The sequence below is a fragment of the Ambystoma mexicanum genome, chromosome 8 (genome assembly GCF_040938575.1).
Source record: "Ambystoma mexicanum isolate Mex_15411 chromosome 8, UKY_AmexF1_1, whole genome shotgun sequence".
Classification (NCBI taxonomy): domain Eukaryota; kingdom Metazoa; phylum Chordata; class Amphibia; order Caudata; family Ambystomatidae; genus Ambystoma; species Ambystoma mexicanum.
The window spans coordinates 1431751888-1431776112 of record NC_090929.1 but is presented as its reverse complement, the minus strand read 5'-3'; the positions used below and the strand labels follow the sequence as shown (position 1 = coordinate 1431776112).

The following is a 24225-nucleotide window of genomic DNA, read 5'->3' as shown; positions in this document are numbered from 1 at the left end:
GATTGCCTATTGAGCACTTGGGGTGTGCAGGAGAGATCAGCCCGGTTATAGGCGAGTACTGGTAGAGTTCAGGGCCCTAGTTGGAGGGCTATCGATTGTGGGGGAGGTGAGGTTACCAACTCTCTCAATCCCACCTTCCCCCACTCCTTAACACTGTGCTGCATGCTCCGGAACTCTGGCATCGGAGCCGCGCCCTCAGCTGCAGGGGGCTCGGTGCAGGCGCTCTACGCTAAGCGGAGTGCCCGCTAGTACGCCGCAGATCCTACACAGCTGCCGGCTCGCGGCGCACTCCACCTCGGGGCCCGCTCGGGCTCCTTTTCCACCCCTCGGTTGTGAAGGGGAATGGTCTGCGGGAGAAGGAGAAAGGCGCCTCCTCGCAGCTCCAACGCCACCACTCCAGTCTTTGTGCTCCAGGTCTGCAGTTGGCGGGTGTCCGCGGAGGCGTTCACCCCGCAGCCGTTAGTAAGGTCCGCGTTCGCTGCGGATGAAAGGGCGGAGCTCATCCACAACTGTTGCACAGCTTCGCCACAGAAGTCAGGATATTGGCCGCAAAGCCAGCTCCTTACACGAGCCCGCTGACGCTGTGCCTGGTGTGTGCTTTCACCACAGGGGCTTGCTATCTTCTTCCCCGGTCGCTGGCTAGGGCTCGTTTACGGCGGCCATCTTGGGATCAGCGTTTGTTTCGGTTCCCGTAAACTTTCACTCGCTCGGGACAACGAATCCCTCTGCGGTTTTGCGCCGGAACACAGCAATTCAATGCAGGAGAGTCTCATACACCGCTGGAATGCTTCAGGGCTCGACACGGAGAGGTTTGAATGCAGGATCTCAACAGGATAAGGCCAGTGGCATGGGAGCAGTAGAAACTCACGTCCTCATCGAACGGCTGCTGGCCACCAACAGACCATTGTTGATTTGCTTGAATCCCGATTCTGCCAGGTCCACCGCAATGTTAATGCTGTGGTTGGTGGAGGCTTCCTCCCCCTCCTGAACCAGCAGCATAGCTTCCTTCCGTTGTTGCTCCAGGAGATGATCCATAAGCGGAGCGAACCGGGGCCGCATCTCCCAGTCATAGCAGGCCATAATGGCCAAGGAGTTGGCGACCTTGACTGTTGTAGCGTCCACTGCAAGCACCTTTTTCCCAAACGCATCCTGCTTTCGGCCCTCACTGTCCAGGGGCGTAGCCCACTTCTGCTGACTCCTTGCTTTCAGACTAGCTGCCGCTGACACCATCGACTCCTGTGTGGGCTGCGATGTAAGATATTTGGGTGAAGATTCTGGCGCTTCACATTTTTTCCTCTAGGCGTCCCTTCACCGCCGGCTCCGAGAAAGAGGGGTGCATCGTGCGCAGACCCTCCTGCCACACGCGGTCCAATATGTGGGACGGAGAAGACAGTCTTCCGTCGTTTCCCCATGTGATCAAATAGAAAACAGCCATTTCTCTTCTCCTCCGGCGTAAGGCCAAAATCTTGACAATGCATTCGCCATCATCGCATGAAAGGCACCAACATCATCCGGCGGAAACGGCTGAGACGGGCTACTGAGCGGATCCACCTCAGGGTTGGTTTCCGATGTATCAGCCCTCCTGGTCAACGAAGACACTGTCACGAGGAACACTATCCGAATCCACCAGCTCCCCTTCCTCTGGATGGCCGCTGGGAAGCCCGAAACCAACCGGCAACGGTGGCCAAACTGGAGGCGACCTCCTCTGGAGACTCGGCCGAGGGACATCCACCCCTAGCTTGGGCCGATGCACCACGGCCAGAGCCACAGGAAGCCTTGCATCCAATTGTCCCAGCAGCGACTGTAGCATGCTTAGCACCTGCATGGACAGCACTGATTGTGGAGTCACCAATGGATACTGGGGCAGGACAGCCCCAACCCCCTCCGACGTAGACGGCCGTGCCGGCTGCAGGTCCATCATAGATCGAACAACGGCACATGATCGTTCACCGGACACAGTGTCTGGTCCCGCTGAAGATTGTCCAATGGGAGCAAAGGCCCAAAGCCCGCCCCCGACTGCTACAGCCACTCCGTAGGCAACAGACCATCATCGGCCACAGCCGTCAACAAGGCATCCAGCCCGGTCGTCGACGGAGCAGGTGTCACCACCGTCACTGACGGAATAGAAGACAGCACCACCATCGATGAAGGCACTTCTGTCGACGACCCCTTCGTTGACGGGACCAAAGCCGTCACTGCCCTGGCTTTCTCCGGCGAAGCAGACCATTTGCATGACGTGCCAGAATGATGCTTGGAAGACTCACGCCTGAGGATCACCTATGACAGTCCTTCGACGATGAGTGCTTAGTTGATGACGTCTCCTTCTCCACCGGCGAGGACTTCTGCAACTACGCCGCCAACTTCTCGGGCCTAGCATTCACTTCTTTCGATTTGTCTGGCCGTGTTGACTTGTGCAGGGAGGAGCCACCCGACCCTTTACCCTGGTGCGACCTGGATCCAGAGGCCCCACTGCCCCCTCTGACGCAGGCATCCACGTGCGTGCTTCTTGGAGGGAGATTCTGCCGACTGGGACTTAAGGTGCGATGATACCTTCACCGCCGTAGCAGAGAACTTGCTCCCATAGGTCGGACCCACCTCTGATCCGGGTAAGTACCTACGTTGAGCCAACAAATCAACCGGCGGTTACAGAAAACGTTGACAGATGGAACAGTTGTCCGCAGAATGATTTGGATAGAGGCAATACAGGCAATCAGCATGTCCATCCCCTTCGTAGATGTTCTTCAGGCCGCAGGTCTCAAGGCCTGAACAACGATTTTTTCAGGCCCACAGAGGACATGATTGCCCAGCTTTAAAAGCATGTGTCGAACACAGAGTAATGCACTCGGGAGCAAACACGAGGTGATCCCAGCAGTTTGGAGACAGTTGAAATCTGAAGGGAAGCCACAGGGTCGGGGCTATTTATACCAGGCGTCCTATTGGTGCAGCCTAAAGCACCCAAAAAGACGTCGATAGGACACTAAGTGTTGAGGTTTTTGTCATGATCTCTGCTTCCAAAAGGTCAGGGTTTTCCCAACTCCCTTGGAAGCAGATCCATAACCCAGGTTCCGAGTGCCAACCAGTCCCAATCGGGACCTTTGGGACCCAGTCCTGGCGCCAGTGGCACCAGGCTCATAAATATGCCCAGTCCCAGCGCTGGAAGCGCCGGGCTCATAATGCTTGGGTGGACTTACCTGCAGCAGACCATGCTGCTTACTTGCCTGCCAGTTGAGCCTCTGATCCTCTTCTGTTTGGAACTACTTTTCCTGTTGGGTGGGGCAGCAGCCACTCCCTAGATTCAGAACACTGGAACTCTTCTGGAAAGCAGGAACTCTTTTCTTACCTAGGCGTGGCTGTGGAAGGAGACACCTAAGCACTACAGGAGGCTATTTAAACCACACCCGATGGATGAATCTTGCTTTGCGTTATTCTGCATCCTCTGCAGCAGAACGCTCATTGTGTCTTCTGCATCTGATCCTGGGCCTAAGGAAAAAGGCTTACCATCCTGAATCCAGTCTTCAGCAACACCTATAAAGACAAGAAAGAACAGGTTAGCATTACGGTCTTCAGTGACAGCTCTTCACTTACCTGGTCCATCGGCTGTCACCAACGCCTCGCGCTGCATTCCGGCATCTGAAAGACAAAGGCTTACCTACTCTTTGTGCGCTCCGGAGGTCTTCACACTGCATTCCGGCATCTGAAAGACAAAAGCTTACCAACTCTTCGCACGCTCCGGAGGCCTTCGGCGCTGCATCCCGCATCTGAAAGACAAAACAAGGTGCGTTTAAAGACATTGGGGAACTTTAATACTCATGAGCCATTACTCCTTTCCACATCTAACCCAGTGGGTATTCCGGCACCCTGCAGCTGCTCCGAACTTGTACCTGCAAAATAAAAAGACAGTTAGAGCGCATCGTGAAGCAGGCAACAAGCGCTTACTTACGTGCTTCCAGGCGCTTCTATTCATCACACGGGCTCCATCTTCAACTCACTTCAGCCCGTCATCCGCCATCGCCGGAACCCTGCAAAACAAGAAACATCATTACAAAAGACTTTAAAGACATTAGAATTACTCGAAACTTACCGTTCGTGCAGTAAACGACGGACAGCAGTCCTCTGAAGTCAAGAGGCCTGCTCCCCTTATCCAGTGAAGAAACTGGTTACAGCACCCTGCCCCGAGGCAGATGGAGAGCACGGCGTTCACTTACCTAAGGTGAGAGCGTTAACCTTTGGGGTTCTACAGGAGAAGAGAAAGGGAAGAAGAGAGACATTCAATAACCCAGTTCCTTAATCCCATATTTTCTATCTGCAGACATCTTACCCTTCGAGTCAGACATACAGTGCACAGAGGTCCAGCCCAAAGAGCCAGCCGTGTGTTACACATCACCTTTGAAGATTACGGTATACGCCCAGTCAAGACCGGCGCCTCTACGGGAATCAGGTGAGCGTTACAGTTTTCCATAGGAAAACGCTATGTGAAAGTTACCCAGGATTCCTAGCCTGGCGACGAGAAATATTCACAGCATGTGAATCCATGAAAGATCAAATGCTGGAGAATGATGGGCCCCCTCTAACCAGCTTATACTTCCCGAATATATAGAGGAACTGACTGGGGGAATGGAGCAAGGGTGCTGCCACAGAGGTCAGAAGGTCAGCAATTGCATGGTTTAGGGGCATGTTGCGCTCCGTAACTGGACCTTCGTCCAGAGTATCAGTCAGCTTAGACCCCTGAACCGGCATTGCTGAGGACTGCAAACCGAAAGTGCCATTGACCCTTTCTAATAAAGCCCTGAACTTGGTATAGTTCTAGGTATAGGACTGGCTCTGCTGGAAATCCGGGTCTGTCAAAGTATCAAAACCGATGGCATCATGGAGGCCCCGAGCTAGCTCCAGCAGCTGGCTATGATCTTCAAAATAGTCAACACCACCTGTGCCCAAAAAAACAGGGTCGACGTCCCCTTGATCACCCATGTCATCAGCACCAAAAATGGTGGACAGGGCGCCGAAAAAAATTGGATCGGGAGAGTGGGTGAAGTATTTATCAACAAGTCTCGGCGCTGATAGCGTGGCTGTAGGTGTCGACCGAGGTTGTGAGGTCGAAGCACTAGTACCTTGAAGAGCAGGATGTACCTGGCAAAGGGGGCCTTGGCGCCTCTTGCGTCAAAGGATTAATCCACGCTGATGGCGGTGGCACTGTGGCATGTGAGGGGTCGGAAATGCTGAGCGCCCCCCAGGTCTCCGTCTGAGGGGGAAGATGGGGGAGCAGAGGTCACCAGCACCTATAGCAGAATGCTTCTTGAACATTTTGGGCATGGAGGTTTTGAAATCCTCCCACTATTGGGGATTGGTGGTCCCCGCCGATGGCTTACCTCTTTCCATCGAAGAATCAGAGTCCCGACAATGGTGGTGACGCCTCTTCTTAGAGGACGGGGAAGAAGAATGACCCCTCGAGTGGGACCGTTTATTCTTTTGCCGATGTTCTTTCTTGGGGGGAAGGGGGGGTATATGCCCCTCGGTTTCAGCCTCTGAGGACCGAACCAACGACTGCTGGAAATTTTGAGGGCAGTCGACCCAGCGCAGGCTTAGCAGCTCCATCGTGCAAGGATTTAGGCAGCATTTTGGCGCACGACATACCCTTCCATCCGGTCACCGGTGCCGAAGGCACCAGAGGCATAACTCATGCAGGTCAGTGATGGACATCTCGGTGTGACAATCTGTACACAGTTTGAAACCTGAAACCCGGGCGACGGACATCTTGCGTCGAGTAATTAGAAAAATGTAAAGATTTGACGAAAACAATGAATAAGTCGAAGACTTGCCCGTGTTCCTAAGCAGCGTGATAAGCAGGTGGAAAAAAGGAACTGAGGTATAGGGCGCAGTGACAGTTTATCTACGACACCTGATGGCACGCCCGGAGCCGACGATAGAGTACTGGTCAAGCCAGAACGACAGCAGAAACGAGGTCCACTACGCCCCTGTTGAAAAAAATTCTGCAAGCAGCAAAGCTGGATGGGATATCCATCAGATGATGAATCTACAGGAGAAAAGCAATCCTTTGAACAAGTAGACAATGTTTGGTGTAGAATTCCTCCAAAAAACAAATGCCAAGTCCTGAAAAAAATGGACCTAGTAGCATATCCATAAAATTTCAATCTTAAACATAATGCGAAAAATATTGAAAACCTAATAAAACCAACAGAAGAAAGAACAATACAAATATCACACTACACACAATCCATGACAATATTCTGAACACATTGAAAATCTCAAGGGCTAATGAGGGTTTTACACAAATTGGTTTATCATAAATTTGTTTTCTTCCGATTATGGTGGAATGAGATTTTATGATTTATTCTCCTGAGTGGGACTTTTTACCACACACATTGTTTTTGCTATGAAATGGGAACCCTATTTTTTCTGCTACTGTCATTCTTTTTTTTGCTTTTAATGGAGTTATGCTTTCCTCCATGTATTTTACTATATACATCTGTAATGGATTGTTATAGCACACAGCACTATGTGCAGTGTCGCTGGGGAGTCCCTTGAGCTTCCCTTTTTATTTCTTATTACTTTTCCCTGGGAATTGGGGGAACTACTGTTCTAAAGGATAGTAGGATACTTTTATCCTACTTAGCTTTCTTTTTGTCAGAGCACCACACACCACCTTATGTGGAGTGCTGAGGAGCTACACCAACTCATTTTTCACTGCTCCTGTAACTTATATTTACAGTAACAGACAAACCGAAATGGCTGTTGGCAGTGGATACAATTTTCTACCATTTTTTTGTGTTAGTTACTCGCAGACTTAAACAGCTGCAGTAAAGCACCCATGGGGGACCATTTTCCCAAAATGGCCCAGTCTTTTTTCCCCATTTTTCATTTGTGTGTTTTCTTTCTTGGCCCCTCTTCTACCATTGCAGGGGGTGGGGTCCTCTGAGTTTTGCCTTTGGCGAGACAGTCTGTCAAGTTGACCACTGGTACTGAAGCTCCGAAGAAGACCATCAGAGATGCCTGCAGCACCTACAGTAAACGTCTGTTTTCCTTAGAATAAACCTGAGGTATTCCATTCCCTTGCTTTTTAATTGTTGAGTCTAAAACAGTGGTACCTGAAAGTAGAAACACATTTTTACCTACCAATAACTTCTCTGGAACATTCACCAACACAAGAACATATCCTACTTAAGACACGTTCTCAGGAGAAGCATTGTGACTTTCGGGCACAAACCTCCTCTCCTCATAGCGATTGGACTTGAAATTGGGGCATATTTCTTGTGACTTGGTTCCATCTTACTGCATCACTTCCTAACCTCCTTTTGTTGATGAAGTTATTTAATGCATTCATAAGAACCTATAATGACTGTATAAATGTTGATAACTGAGTGTTGTGCAATATTATCACATGTTGGTTTAATTTTCTAATGTGCGTTTTGGGCCTAGAATAAATATAATATTTTTGCACTTAGCTGTCTAAATTGAATTGTGTGCTTCAAAGTGTGGACTCATTGTGGACCCCAGAACCCACTCATGCTCTCCTGAAAATAGCCTTGAATGCTCTTCTTGCTACCTTGATTGGGTTTTGGCTAACCTCTTAGAGTTCCCGTTTACTATAACTAGGGTGGCCTCTCTACCAGGTCAGATTGTACAAATCTATCTTAATCATCAGATTGGGCAATTTGGCTAATAAATGGAATATCTAATTCCTTCGACTCTTGGAGTCTAACTGAAGCAAAAGTTTAACATACATGCAAATAAAAAGGGCGGACTCAAGCGGGTCCAAAGTTGAAACCCAACACTCTGCAAGCGAAACCAACATTTTGACAAATCTCAAAATGTACATCAATGTGTTCAATGTAGGATTAGTGTATTTTTAATAGACCTGAAGGACCTCCACTAAAAACTGAGAAAGCAGAATTTGAATAAGTCAATTTACCCTTGTACTGTGACTGAATCTCTGTTCCTTCATCATCATCTTCTCTGAACCTTCTTTTTTGTGACTTTTTCTGTGGCAAAAGAGAATAATCGTCAATCAAACAATCTTTATGTAGGACTTGAACTAATTATGTGCCTTTAGTATTGTTCTTACTGACTGGTTAGTCCACCAACATATTCCACATCTTGGAAAAAAAATGAGGGGGAAGAGGGGCAGGAAACAACAATCAATCAGGGAGGTCTCTACACTATGGGAAGTAGATGTGAAATTGATGAACAAAGCATTATAATGAGAGAAGGCAATCTATCTGATCACATATTGACCGATGACCAATATAAACTACTGAGTCTTGGACTTAATTTCTGCCCCACTGCAACATATGACCATGTGCAAACACAAATTGATTTTGATCATTATATTTGGAAGATACGCTTGAAAAAGTGTAATGCAACCAATACCTATTTGTAACCTCCAATTTACATACAAGAAGGTATGACCGAAGTCACCATTGGGGATTTGAGTACATTATCAGCCCTGTTACATCTAGAAAACTGTAGTGATCTGGCTACAGATGAGCTACCTATTGACTTTGAAGAGATGGCTATCAATGTAGAACGGCATAAGAAAAGTAAAGTAAAATCAAAATCTAAATTCAATCCCTCCTTAACATCTGGCAATAACATCAACACCTTTCAAAAATGTGGTTATAGAGGATCTAAAAGACATCAGAAAATATAACAAAAATCATTACAGAGACAAGCTTTCCTATAAGAATATGAATGTTTTGAACAAGCTCTGTGAACTCTCGAAATGTATCATCATACTCTAGGACAAAGGACGTAACATCATAATCATGAACAAATGCATTAGAGAGGCCAACAGACAACTTAATGACAAAATATGTTATGCAAAACATATCTCAAATCACATGAGAGAAGTGGAAAATAAGGTCCATACATTTCTATCTGATTGGGAAACTAAGGGAATTGTTGAAGAGGATCGCACATTTCTTTTTAAACCCCACTTCACCATTCCCACAATATACTTTCTCCCTATACTACATAAACACATGAACAGGCCCTCCGGAAGACCTAATGTGACCTTGGTCTGTCATTACTGGAGTACATCCACATTTATCGTCAAGGTGCTGCTCCCTTTTGTATCCTCTCTGCCTTTTTAGGACAAAAGATTTTTAATCAAAGATTAACCTACCATGGGAATCAGAATACATCTTGTCCACTATGGATGTGGTATTGTACACATCCATTCAACATAATTTGGGAGTGAAAGACTGAGTATTTCTTCAACACATGGTAGCTTAACTATTTCCGACATACAGAAATGGTCTTGGCTATGATCGTGTTGTGCCTTACAATGGGTTTGTGTTTAACAATGAATTTTTCAGACAACTTCAAGGAACAGCAATGGGCACCACGCTTGCCTCCCCCCACCCTCCATATGCAAATCTCACAATGGACACTGGGAGGAATTTGAAGTTTGGGGACGGGGGGGGGGGGGGGGCTGTTGCGCAGGCAGCCGAATGGAGCTTACTATGTGAGCTTTGCAGGCAAGCCGAGGACCAGAGGCAAAAGCTTGCAATATTCAGCCGGTTTTACACAAAAATCAAAGAAGTGGTGTGGGAAGCTGTTGTCCACCCAACTAGCAAGTATAGAGGGAATCGGTGCAGCGGTTCCGGTCTAGCACCGTGTATTCGGGGTGACCGAGAGGCCTCTCGATGGGTCCAGTTCCCCACGTGAATCCGCGAGCAGCAGCGCCACCAGCTCTGATGCGAGAGATCAGCCGTACGGCCAACCATCGGCATAGCCCGACGGACAATCGGGAGACCTGCGGCCACAATAGAATTGAGACATCAAAGACACATGCCGACGTGAAGCATGTAGGCGCTCTGGTTATCCGCCGTAGAGCGCCTGCACATGCAAGGCTATCGTAGAAGATCTCGCGGACAGAGGTGCGCTTCTTCCCAAAAGACATTGCTGCACAAGGTGAGACCGACTCTGCCCCCTCCCTCCGTCCCAGACCCAGTGCAAGGCGCCTTGCCACACGCAATCCCTCTTAAGGCGCTGGCAGTTGGGGGCAGATGGCCTGAGCAACGCGGAGACTATGCATAGCACAAACCACACAGGAACAACACTGCCCGCCACACTCATCTGGAAAGCCAGCACCGATCAAATCCTTCCCCCGATCCGGCAAGGACTACTGGCTCCTGTGCAGCCGCTCTTTGTCCAACGTGGCTCCCCGGGCTGCATACGCCACCGTTGTCCAGCGGCCTGTCCACTCCAGCAAGGGCTCCATAAGCACCCTACAAAACGTATACAACTACGAGGCCCGTTACTCGGGCAACAATCCGGCACATACAATTATCTTGCCCACGGAGAACGAAATGCTGCAGCCCAATATGTAACCCACGGGGCGAGAGGAGTCGGGAAGGCCTATGCTGCGCTAGGGACTCATCCGCAGCACTGCAAACAATACAACTGACGGAAGGCGAGACGGTCCCCTGTCATCCACGACCACCCGAAACAGCGTCCATAACAGACCGCCAGGGAGCCGGAGCGCACACACGGAAAGCAAATGGCCCAGCCATAAGCTCTGCTGAGCAGTCAGGTATACCCGACCAGGAAACATTCCTCGTATTACGGCGAGAGCTGTAAATAAGGGCCCGAACTGAAGCAGTGAGACACCGGCTGCAAGCCACGTGCCACAGCCCGGCACTATGGTTAACACAAGGGGGTACGGGGCAAGACACAGAGCCAGTTGCACCCTATTTGTGCGATAGATTACAGCAACTGGAGCAAGAGGGCGCAGTAAATTCCAGGGCTGCGCAGACTAGGCACCTGGACATAGTGCAACACTGGTACACTCAGGTAGTTACCTGCGCAAATAGCTCAGCCAGTATATATCAACATTAAGGTCTAACTACTCACCACAGTAAGATACGCCCCGATCTCTGAAGCGTGTCGAGCCAACCACACAGCAACATACTGAAAATACGGCTATCACTGGAAGAGGAGGGATTAGTTACATTTTCAGAACAGACCACGGAAACCAGTAACTAGCAGGGACGGCGTACTGCACATAGTCAGGGCAATATACCACATCTGTGCCTTGGAGACAAGGCGGGAGACATGTAACTCATAACAAATTGCCTCAACATATCAGACCCTTAGCAACGAGAGGAAGACCGTGACCCAAGTGGTCTTTGTTCTGCTCAATCTATTTGGCAGTAAGGCAACTGAGGAACAGAAAGCCCGACTACACAACCACGTATCACCACTGTGCACATCAGCTACGCTTGGCAGCACAGCGGGAAGATAGACAATGCCAAAGGGGGGCACCGCCCAAAAAATGTTAAAGGATATTTGTACCACACACTATAACCACCCGAGTGGTCCCCTGGCGCTCTGGCGGCTCTGAAAAGGGGAAGAGGGGGTGAGTTAGTGGGAATAAGCTGGAAAAGTGCAAGAGACAGAGCAGTGATGTGCTGTTGGCAGCCTCAGCCCAGTGCGTCCTAGGGTTGGGGTGTTTTACGGTCGGTAGTCGCTGTGTGTTGTTGTGCGAGTTTTGTGTGGTTTGTTTTGTTGTTGTAGTATAGTGAAGTTTGTGCAGATTATTTTGATGTAGGCTTGTGGTTGTGTTTGGTTAGAGTTTGAGAAGTGTATGCAGAGGGGTGAAATTGTTAGTGGATTGGTTAGTTGGCATTGCTGTCCTTGCAATTATGTCTAAGTGTGATGGTTGCTATCATTCACTATTCCATCTGAGTGTGGCACTTGCTAATCTTCAATATCCTATCTAGATGTGAGACAAGTTAGTGATCACAATTCCATCCAAGTGTGGCCCATGCTAACATTCATAATCCTATTTAGATGCGACACAGGCTAAAGCTAAGAATTCCATCCAAGTGTGACACATGCTAACATTCACATTTCTATGTAGATGCGACGCAGGCTAAGATTAAGAATTCCATCTAAGTGTGGTGCATGCTAACATTGGCAAGTATTTTAGTATGTAATGCAGGCAACATTTACAGTCCAGCCATGAGTAGATTTAGGATGGTGGTCACAAATCTCTCCAATTATGCATGGTGTAAGTCTATGGCAGTCTACGTTATGGAAAGGTAAGGTAGAGTGGCCGGGGATTTCTGGAGTAGAGTAATTGCTCTATACCCCACCCATGCCACACTTACAGTTTTTGTTGGTGTCTGTTGACTGCTTGCTTCATTCACTTCCCCTGCTGACACCTGCAGACATGTCTTGGAGCCGCCAATGTAGGAGCTGCCCTTTGCCTTGGGGCCCTTAGCCGCAGGGGCTGCCGGGCAGAGGGCTGCCCTACGGGTGTGTGCTAAGAAGGGGCGATTAACCAATCATTTGTATTTTGCATTTTATTTAACGCGCTCTCACAGCCCGCAGGCATCGAGGCGCTGTTACAGGAATTGCTGTTTTTTGTTTTGTTTTAGTTGCATAATTGTTTATTTTTATTTTTGTTTTAGTTGCGTATTTATAACGCGCTTAAATACCCGGAGGTTTCTAAGCGCGGACCCGGGGATTGAACCTGTGTTGCTTCGTGTCGTCTTGCTTCGAAGGCGAACACGTTGCCGCTGAGCTATCCACCCGGGACAATCATCAATCATGGTTGATAGGTGGGAGGGGGAGGAGGGTACCGGCCAGCGCCGGTACAGGGTCTGTTTCAAGCTCGATGGGCCAAATCACAGGGGGGTGGAGGGGGTGGGCGACCTCAGAGGCGGGTCGAGGGAGGGAAGAGAAGCCAGGAAATGGGGCTGCAGGCCGGGGCCTCCAACCACACGCCAAAATGGTGCGTCCAGAAACCCAGGAAGGTCTTCTCTTGCCCCAACTCGCCTGCAGCGCCTGATAGAAAGGCACAATCGAAAAGTACACAACACCAACAACCAAAGGCAGTGACGGGAGTAACTTGGGCCTCGGATCAACCATGTAGAGCGCTGCAGGGGCCACATTTGCCACTGTGGACCCACAAGCGGTCTTTGACTCGATGCAAGAGGGCTTGGCGGCCCCGAATGATAAACTAGACTGCATCCACGCAAATGTGACCACGATAAGAAACCAGCTAGAGAAGGCCACAAGTTGCATCGCAGGCAGTGACCCGGATCAGAGCCACGGAGTACACAGTTCAGGCACTACAAATCACTGTGACCGAAATGGATAAAGATCTGGGAACAATAAAGCTCAAGTGCGAAGACCTGGAAGCTAGATCCCGATTCAATAACCTGCAAATCGTGGGCGTGCCCGAAGATGCGTTGAAAGGCCAGATGGAGATAGCTGTTGAGGAATTGCTCAAGGAACTGCTGGGTGACCCTGGCTGGTCCTCAATGTTCGTCATCGAAGGAGCGCACAGATCGCTCGCACCTCGCCCCAAACCGGGTGCCTACCTCAGACCCATTATAGCCAGAATAATGAACTATATAGGGATAGGGACTTGCCACTTCGTACAGCAAGAGAGACACAAGAACTGAGGCTGGGTTCCAGCATCATTTGGATTGTCCCAGATTACACACTGTCAGTAGCAGGAATGGTGCTCGTTCACGGGGGTAAAGAAGATGCTTCAAGAGAGGAGTGCCATATGCAAGGTTATACCCAGCCCGGTTCCACCTACAGCATAACAACAAGACATACTTTTTTACTTTCCCTGAGGCGGCTGTCTTCTTCGTGGAAGCTAGTATGTCGATACCATCCAAACAGGCAGAAGGCGCTACCGGTGGAGGCGGCGGACCCTCAGCACAGTCTGGACCAGATGACCCGACCATTTGATACGACACTACACTTCAAAACGTACATGAGATTACAGTGACGTATACCCATGATCCGTATCTTATTTACATATATTTGTTACTGACGACGCATTGTTACAATATTGAATGCCACGGTTTGGGTGTGCTGGAAACGAACATGTGGGCAACCCAAGGGCAGACAAATCAGTCTCCTAGGCCTTGGCATGCGCCCCCCAATGCGGCTGCATGGCTTTATTAAGAGAGAAAAAGTTTGGGCGGGTGAGAAATGCATATTCAAAGTTCGGGGGACTATGAAGGAGGGGGGAAGCAAGACTAGGTTGGGTGTTAAAGTTGAAAACGCACATACACACACAAGATGGTCACATGTAACACTGGACACTTGATCATCATGGTTCCTATTGAACACTGTGCGGCGTATGGGTGAGGGAGACCCAAAGGGACTTAAATAAGTTGGAACGCGATAGGTCTGGGGATGCCAGTAAAAACATGGAAAATAATGGCGTACATTAACAGATCTGGCGCAAAGATTGCATTCCTCCAGGAGATGCATCTACTGGGCTACCAGGCAGACAAGATAGCTCCCGGCTGGGGCAGTCACCGCTTCTACACGTCCTATTCAAGCAGAGCACGGGGGTACTCACGTGGATACACAAAAGATTACCATACATGCATTTAGCGTCAGAGTGCAATCCAGAAGGGAGGTACGCGATTGCACACGGGAAATTGGCTGAGATGGAGGTGCTCCTCATTAACCTCTACGGCCCAAACACGGATGAGCCTGACTACTACAAAGTATTTCGCAAATTTGCCAAATATCCCACTGCTCACATAATTATGGGTGGGGACTTCAACACGATATTGAATACCCAACTGGATCGCAAATCGGACAGCCCCAGAACACTCACACAAGCTGCATGTACAATACAAACTCCAAACTCACATGACAGACATCGCTATGGCGCTCCCTACACGATGAGAAGCGGGCATAAACCTTTTACTCATCAGTGCACGACATGCACTCGAGGATCGCTATGTGGCTGACAACTCAAGTAGTCCTGGGGGATGGGGTGGGGTGTCAGAGGCGATGATATTGCTTAGGACGCTGTCTGACCACTCTCCAGTGGTGTTGACCCTATACATTAGCAAGGTCTCCCCACGGAGACCCCCTTGGAGATTTAAAGCCGCCGCTCTACTAGATCATGTTTATAAGACTAATCTGACCAAGCATATTGACGAATACTTTGTAAATAACAAGGGCACGGTAGAGAGCGAAGCGACGCTATGGCAGGCCTTTAAGGTATATATTAGGGGAATCGCCATGTCAACGGAGCTGGGAGTGCTCAAAGACATTTGCAGAGAACTGGGGAGGCTTGAGGGAGATATAGCTCAACTGCAAGAACAAGACACCACAGACCTAACTGCTTAGACAAAACTAAATATTAGAACTCAATTAGAAAAGTACAAATAAGCAGGAGAACGGGAAATCCGTTTTTTCCGACTGGCCGACGGCCGCTAGGCGATAAGGAGAGCAAGAACGCCCAGGCAAACTCCTAGCTAGGATGGTAAGAGGGGAACACAGCAATTCCAATATTCCCTGTATTACACGGTCAGATGGGGTTGTAGTCACAGATCAGGAAGAAATAAAGAGCCTTTTATGAGTTTTACCCATCCTTGTACTCCCCTCAAATCGTTGCCACGGAAGAAATAGATATCTGGCACGAATTCCTACCACCCTATTGTCCCCAGAGACGAGAGAGGCACTAGAAAACCCTTTGACTCAGAAAGATAGCTGAAGCTATAAAATCCCTACCAAACGGGAATGCACCAGGGTCGGACGGACTGGGGGCTGAATTTTATAAAATATTTGCTATGACCCTCGTACCTCGACTTCTAGCAGTCTGGTCCGAGGCCTTGGAAACTGGCGCGATGCCCGAAACAACGCGAGAAGCAATCATTACCCTACTCCTGAAACCGGGGAATAGTCCTGAGGAGTGTGGCTCTTACAGGCCACTTTCACTAAAACACAGATGCGAAGATATTCGCCAAGGTTCTGGCCACGCGATAGAACCCTTTGATGCTGCACATGGTCCATGAGGACCAAGCCAGCTTTTCTACTGGGCAGATGCACAGCGACTAATATCCGTTGCTGCTTTAACATTCTTGCATCGATACCTCAAGACGCTCAGGGGGTGGCACTGGCACTTGATATGAAGAAGGCCTTCGACACGGTCTACTAGCCTTTTTTATTTAGGGTGCTCAAAAATTATTAATTCAGCCCGAACTTTGTGAAATGGGTCCAGATACTGTACTCAAAACCATACGCCAGTATCTGTGTTAATAGGATCCTATCGGCTGTTCTAGAACTTGCCGATGGCACCACACTGGGCTGCCCACTGTCCCCTTTACTGTTTGCACTGGTTATAGAACCTCTCGCAGATATCCTGAGAGCTCGAAATGGGGTGTTGGGAATATCGATAGCTGGCAGGATAGAGATCATTACACTATATGCCGACAACATAATGTATTTAAAAGACCCAGCGACCACCATTGCCAGGACGCTACGACTGGTCAGGTGAGTTTGGGGAATATTCTGGGCTAAAACTGAATGCAACCAAATCTGAAATGTTTCCACTCACATAGGTCTCTCAAACCCACAGAGTTACAGACTTCTATGGGCCCCCACACAGGTAAAATATCTGGGCGTAGAAATTGCGCGCAACAAGCAAAGCGTCCACTCTCTAAACTATGCCGCAATTGCAGACACTTTGTGCTAAGCTTGAGCGGTGGCGGTCACTCCCAATCTCGCTCATGATCAAAATGATAATTTTGCGCAAATTGTTTTACTTGTTCACCACTATCCCTGTATGGCCGGGAAGGACATTTTTCTCCAGGATCCAAGGGGCACGCACAGCATTTGTCTGGAACGGGCAACCCAGGGTGAGCTGGCAGAGACTTACTCAAACGTACCCCCAGGGCGGCCTCTCTGCTCCTGATTTTGAATTAGACTATCTCGCAGTGCAGGCATACTACACCATATACTGGATAGAGGGGAATCCCCAGGCTCTACACTCTGCAATTGAAATACACACAACCGGGCCCATTGAAGCTTCTACACAGAGTGGCAGTAGCCAAAGGCAGACATGATAACACGATTAACCCAGCATTGGTGACATGCTCAGCCTGACCAGAATGACCGGTCGCTCCGTTTATGAGGTCTTATAATCAACCAAACATGCCGCTATGGGAAGCTCACTACCTCATCCCCACGCAGGACAAGATCCTGGCCACACATTGGAGAAACAGGGGAATACTCCAGTTTGGTGATCTATTTGTTAATAAACTCGTCATTAGCTGGAAGGAGATTACCACGATAATAGGGGGCAACCCACTACAAAAGGTGCAGTACTTGAGGCTGCGCTCAGCCATGGCAGAAGTATGGGCTACATTTCCCACTGAACTACAAAAGCATCTGGATTTGGGATACATGTTCACCGCCAATATAACTAAAACCTCAATTTCCACATTATACAAAATTGCACAATCTATCAGAGAGCCTCTACCCCTAGATGATAATGGGAAGTGGGAAATCGACCTGGGCTATGCTATCAATGACCTGCAGTGGGCTAAACTGTGTGTGCATTGACAAGGAATATCAACTTGCGCTATCGCCTCATACACTACAAGGTTCTGCACAGAGCTTACTATACCCCGGCCAGGATCAAAACCATATACCCCACAGCAGGCGGGTAATGTCCCAGATGCGGGAGTGAAGAGGCTGGCTTGTTTCACATGCTGTGGTCGTGCACGGGGCTGTCTAAATACTGGGCAGACATATGCAAAGCACTTGATGCAATGGCAGATCAACCGATGGTATGGGATTCCAGGTATATGCATGCTGTGCACAGTGAGCAAAATGAATCCTACTTGTCGTAAGTTGCATAAGGAACAAGTTACTTACCTGTAACTGTTCACCAGCATGGGTCTGGCATGATTCACATGCTCATGAATATTCCCCATCGTCAGGATGGGAATCCTCGGTAAAGAAAAAAATCAGTATCAGTTTCGTTTCTGATCTGTCTTTCTTAGTAGTAAACAATCACTGATCTCTGGGTCATACTGCCCCCAGCCAATGACTGCCCTCTCCCTAAGCCCCGCCTCTGGCAGCCATCCTCAGATTTGGTAGCACGCCAAGTGGCAGAATGACCAAGTGAAGAGCCGCAGAGGGGTAGGTGGGAGGGTTCGCATGTGAATCCATGCCAGACCCATGCTGGAGAACAACAGTTACAGGTAAGTAACTTGTTCCTTCTCCAGCATGGAGTCGGGCATGCATTCACATGCTCATGAATGTAAGAAAACATAGCAGTATACACATGCACAACCACGGGAGGTGGCAACAGGCTCAACATTAAGCAATACAACTCAACATTAAGCATCTCTTACCTCCTCACCAGGCTCACCTTAAGCGAACAGGTTGCGCAGCACTGCTTGGCCGACCCTGGACTCCTCCCTGGAGTCCCGATCGATGCAGTAGAATCTTGTGAAGGTGTGCGTCGACCTCCAAGTAGCAGCCCTGCAGATGTCCAGCAGGGGCACACCAGACAGGAACGCCATGGTAGCAGCGATCGCTCTGGTCGAATGGGCTCTCGGACGGCCGGGCAGCGGTCGGTTTGCCAACCGGTGACAATGCATGATGCAGCCTGAGAGCCATCTGGAAATGGAAGTCTTCGAGAGAGCCTTCCCTTGATTCACAGACCCAAAGTTCACAAACAGTTGTGACGTCTTCCGAAAACTCTTTGTGCGGTCCACATAGAACTACAGCGCTCTAGCTACATCCAGCGAGTGCAAAGTCCTCTCGGCCAGCGTCAAAGGCGACGGGAAGAAAACAGGTAACACCAAGGGCTTGTTGAGGTGGAAGTCCGATGGCGCCTTAGGCATGAAGGAGGGGTGCGTCCTCAGCACTACCCTCGTGTCATGAAAAGTCAAGTATGGAGGCTTGCAAAATAGGGCCTGAATCTCTCCCACTCGTCGTGCAGAGGTGATGGCCACGAGGAACGCTGTCTTCCATGACAGGAACTTCAAAGGCGCCGAATGCACAGAATGGGGTTCCCATGAGCCTGGTCAGCACCACATTAAGCTCCCACGCCGGGGCAGGGGCTTTCACCGGCGGGAATGATAGGAATAGTCCCTTCATGAATTCCTTTACCAGGCAATGAGACCACAAGGACACCCGTCCCGTAGTCCTGGTGTATCGGGAGATGGCAGCCAGATGTATTTTTATGGAGGCGTGAGCCAGTCCAGCTTTGGCCAGCGACAGTAGGTACTGAAAGGGGCCCCTAGGGGACCCTGACGTCTATGGAAACAAGGCGGGTCGCCACACACTATGGAGACGCCAGACACAAGGTTGTATTCCCAAAGCTAGGGTTTTATTGCAAAGCAAAAGTCTCAGTTGGCCAACTCGGTCTCACGCCCCGCGACGTGTATTTCTAGACCTCGAGGGACGCAAGAGAGTGAATTACGTACATCAGTTACATATATACAAAATGCATATCAAACAATCAGCTATGACATGTTTAACACCCCTCTTTATTGGGTTTCTTTGAACTTGGTGTGATGGACATCTCCGACCACTGTGACACCTTCAAACATCTATTCTAGTAACAATTTGCAATTTGAGAGTGCGTAGGCATCTTTCGGTTATTGAATATAATACGGCGCTTCTGTTCTTGGAAGCGAACTACATACGGTGGGGGGGGGGGGAGTTGCATTCCGGACCTTGCTATCTATCAGGTGCTATTCGCGTTCTGGGAGCCAACATGCTCTTAGCAGGCTCAGAAAAGGGTGGCCGTTAGAAAAGCATAATTCAAGCCTTTAGCGGTATTATTCTAACATATTCTACCATATAACAAGACTGGCTGGCAGCTGTGAAATGATTAAATGCCCTGTAGCTCTGCTTCAAGGCTACATTAAGGAGGGAGCTGGGCATTCTTCCTGGCGCTGCCTACGTTTGTGTTTCAGCGAACTCTTGTTATCCTCTCGGCCCTGCGGCCTTGTCCTTTTCACATACAGACAATGTTCCACAGTCGAGCAGTGTAAGAGGAAAATATACTGCGAAGCAATAGGAACAGAAAGCAATGGGAAATGGTTAGAAAACAAAATGGCGATTCTTGTTGCATCAAAATGGCCGTTCATTGGCAAACTCGAAAACCTATATTCTGTCGTATCGTGCATGAGACGGTTGGTCCACGGCCACCAAAATGCGTTTGCGGTCTCAAATTAGAGGTATCCGTATTTCTAGACTGACAGTACGGCAGCACTTAAGGGGCCGTAATCCGCAGAGGGTTAGTCTTCTGTGCACGGCACCAGACAGAGAGCCTCTTCCACTTATGACCGTAACACGAGAGTCGAGGACACCCTGGCCTTTGCAAGAACCTCTCTGCAATCAGCCGGGATATCGTACCCTCCAAACTCTAGTGCTGCAGGAGCCAGGCCTGCAAGTTCAGCGACTGTGGGTCGTGATGGAGAATGGCGCCTCCTTCTCTGGAGAGAAGATCCGCGTCCGCCGGCAGCTTGACTGGTGGGGACGTTGACAAGTCCAGAAGGTCCAGGAACCAGATCTGCCTCGGCCACGCAGGTGCGACGAGGATCATCCTGCACCTGGACTTCTTGAACTGGCGGAGCAGCAACGGAGGGAACGCGTATAGAAACAGGCCGTCCCAAGGGAACGAGAAAGCATCGCCCATGCTCCTCGGCTGTGGAAACCTGCTGGCGAACCTCTGGGACTTGGAGTTCGTCGCTGTCGCGAACAGGTCAATCTGGGGTTTGCCCCATCGTTGGAAGAGTCGATCCACTTGGTCCTTGCACAGGTCCCACTCGTGGCACGAGCGCAGCTCCCTGCTGAGTGAGTCCACGATGGTGTTTTTTATTCCTGCCAGGTGGAAGGGAACCAGAAACATCCCCTGGGCGATGGCCCAGTGCCACAGATCCTGGGCCTCTTTGGATAGGGCTGGGGATCTGGTGCCTCCTTGCTTCCATATATGGAACATCGTGATGGTGTTGTCGGTGAAGATCTACACCACTTTGCCCTTGAGGGACGGAAGGAACGACTTGAGAGCCCAGAACACTGCTCGGAGCTCCAGAATGTTGATGTGGAGAGACCTCTCTTCCGGGAGCCAAAGGCCTCTTGCGTGGAGGTGTCCGGTGTGGGCCCCCCCCAACCCTCCAGAGAGACGTCCGTTGTCACCGTCTCCTGAAACGCCGGGATTTGAAATTCCGTGCCTGTCGTGAGGTGAGCGCGGATGCCCCACCATAAGATCGCCCGACGGAACTCCTCGTCGAGAAGGATCCTGTCCTCGAAACAGCCCCTCGCTTGGAGCCAGCGGGCGTCGAGAAACTCCTGTAGCAGACGCATCCGAAGTCTGCAAAGGGGTACAAGGTAGATGCATGAGGATATCATCCCGAGGAGGGACTTGATGGACCTCAGCCTGGCCACGTCTGTGGCTAGCAGGCGCCGCACCTTGCCCAGGATGGTCTTGGTCCTCTCCTCTGAAGGGGAGGCCAATTGCCCCACTGTATCGAGCTTCGCCCCCAGAAACAGTGCTATCTGCGATGGAACCAGGTGGGATTTGCGGTAGTTGATGGCGAACCCCAGCTCTGAGCAACCGGACGGTCCTTGCCGTGTGTTCGACGGCGAGTTCCCTTGTCCTTGCCCGGATTAGCCAGTCATCTAGGTAGAGGTAAACGTGGATCCCCTGCAGGCGCAGACGCGCCCCCACTGGTGCCAGGCACTTGGTGAAAACCATGGGTGCCGACTTTAATCCGAACGGTAGGGCCCTGAATTCGTAGTGGCGTCTCTGAACCACGAACCTGAGGAACTTCCTGTGCCTTTTTTGAATAGGGATGTGGAAGTAAGCGTACTCCAGGTCCAAAGACGATAGGAAGTCGCCTTCCTCCAGCTGTCCCAGCACGTGCTGGAGGGTGACCATCCTGAATTTCTGCACCTTGACATACTTGTCAAAGCGACGCAGGTCCAGGATGGGGCGCCAACCGCCTGTCTTCTTCTTGATGAGGGAGTACCTCGAGTACACTCCGGAGCCACGGAGCCCTCTGAGGACGAGCTCGATGGCACCTTTCTTGAGCATCGCCTTTACCTCCAACAGTAGTTGAGGGACGTGATTCTCTTTCCTGGCCACAGGAGGAATGCAAGGGCAGTTCTTTTGTAATTCCAGCAAGTGCCCGTTGGCCAGGGTGTCCAACACCCAACGGTCGGTGGAGATGGACTCCCACACGCTGACGAATTTCGTCAGCCGGCCTCCCACCGGGGTGCTTTGGTGGGGGCCCGACGATCCGGCCGGGTAAGTCTTGCTTGGAGGCGGCCTTGCCGCCTTGGCGACGGTGGCGGGAATCCCCTTGCTTGCCGCGACCTCTGTAGGCCTCCTGGGAAGAGGAGCGGGCCGCCTGGCGGTAAGTGGAGGAGCCACCGCTGGATCCTTTGGAGGCACTCTGTCTGCCTCCGGAGCTCCGAAAGGGCCGTCGCTGTTGAAGCACCCCCAGGGCCCGGGCCATCTCTGAGTCGGTCTTGATGGCCTGTAGGGACTCATCCACTGCCTTACCAAAAAGGTTGTTGCCGTCAAACGGCATGTCCAACACCCTGGTCTGGACGTCCTGGCGAAAGTCTTTGCCTTGAGCCATCCTCGTCGTCGGAGGCAAACTCCGTTGCCCAGTTGGCGAAATCCGGTATCGGCAATGTCCGTTGCCACCGTTATGGCGTGATCCGACGCCACCACGCCCTCCTGCAGAATTTATAGGGCCTCTGCCCTTTTGTCATCGGGCAAGAAGTCTAGCAGGGGAGCTATATTGAACCAGAGCTCCCTGTCGTAGCGGTCCACAATCGCTAAGGCATTGGCCGCCTTAATCGTTGTCGCCGCCGACGAGATGACTCATCCCATAGGGTCCAACTTCTTGCCCTCGCCGTCCGGCGGGGAAGTGGAAGTTGAAGCCGCGGCACCCGCTGCCTTCTTCTTAGCCGCTGCCGAGATGACAGAGTCCGGCGTGGGCTGGGCCCCGAGGCACAAGGGGCGGCATCGGTGACTCGGTACTTCTTCTCGTACCCGTCCCTCTTGGCTGGTGTCGTGGAAGGGTTCTTGACAGCAAGAGCCCCTCCTCCCAGATGTCGTTGAGTAAAGGCACCGCGAGGACTGTCTTCCTCTTGGCCCCTCATCGTTGGTACAGAAACCCCTCCTTTTTCTGTTCTTCAGGGCAGAGCTGGAAGAGCTCGGATGCCCTGTTTACCACGGCGTAAATAGAGCCTATTTCGTCGGCTGTAGACGCCCATAGGAGGTGGGGGGGTTGACGGCGGGATGTCTGCTGTGTCATCGCCGCCATTATCGTCCGTCGCTGTATCCGTCGCCGTATCCTCTAGGGTCCGGCGAGGGGGATGAGGGGTCCACCGGTCTCGCAGGCACGAAGGGCGGAGCGGGGTGGACTCTCCTCCGCTTGTTCGGAGGGCTTCCCGACGGGCCTGGTTCTGGACCCTCCGTCGGGGTCCGTGGTAATCTCGTCCTTATCTCGGTGCATAAGGATTGAATTGCCAACAAAATGGCCGCCAAGCTATCCTGGGGCTCGGGCAATGGCTGCGACGGACGTGATGGCCGCTCCACTGGGCCCTGGGTGTCGTCGCTATCGATCACGTCAGCAGGGACCGCCCCCTGGGACCGAACCTTCTCGAACCTCTCGTTGAGGCCTAAGGACCTCTCGTTGAGGCCTAAGGACCTTTCGTTGAGGCCCTTCTCTGTTTCCACCAGTTCCTCCTCAGAGGCTGATTCCGAGTCTGTAATGGCCACCGGCGCCCCCCCCCGGCCTCTTTTTCAGCCGGGGGCTTCACGGGGGTCTTAGCGATGGACTGGAAAAAGGAATCCCTCTGCAGTGGCAGGGATACTCTGGGCCCGACGGGCGTTTCCACAGGCGTAGTCTCAGCCGGCTTCGCCAGGGTCGCAGCGACCACTTCGGTAGAGGCCTTTGCCGGGTGGATCAAAGCCCTCACCACCTTAGGTGCATCGTGGGCCTTCGCCTTGGGGGGAGGGTCAGCGCCTCGCTCCCCCCTTCGAGATCGACCGGGTCTGCTCCAGCAGCCTACCTGGGTTCTCAGACTTCCTCTTCCCCGAACCAGAGCGCTGGCTCGTGGTCCAACGTGCCGGGGAAGTAGCGCCCTGCTTGGCAACCGAAGAGCCCAACCTTTCGGCGCTCCCGGTGCCCACGGACTCGCGGTGCTTGGCCTTCTGTTGGGCCCCTGTCGCCGGGGCGCCCTCACAGGACTTAGAAGCCCGTTCAGACTTCTTCGCCTTCTCACCTGCTGTGCCCTTCTCCAGCCGGGCGGCGAGGCAGTAACAACGATCTTGTTTGGTCCATTCCGAAAGGTTCTTGCAGAACGCAGTCTTTCTCCACGTGCGTCTTGTCCTCATGGAGGCAGTAGAGACATCGCGAATGCTCGTCCTCCTTGAAAACGTTCTGTAATCCGCAT

The 24225-nt window shown here is 51.0% G+C and overlaps 1 protein-coding gene across 1 annotated transcript in view; it reads right to left on the bottom strand.

The window, feature by feature from the left end:
• The window catches only part of RRP12 (ribosomal RNA processing 12 homolog), a 1372062-nt gene that overhangs the window by 116672 nt on the left and 1231165 nt on the right, over positions 1-24225 (bottom strand). The window contains exon 31 of the mRNA XM_069611582.1: positions 7928-7997. Within this exon, the coding sequence (XP_069467683.1) occupies positions 7928-7997 (70 nt within the window). The remainder of the gene's footprint in view (positions 1-7927; positions 7998-24225) is intronic.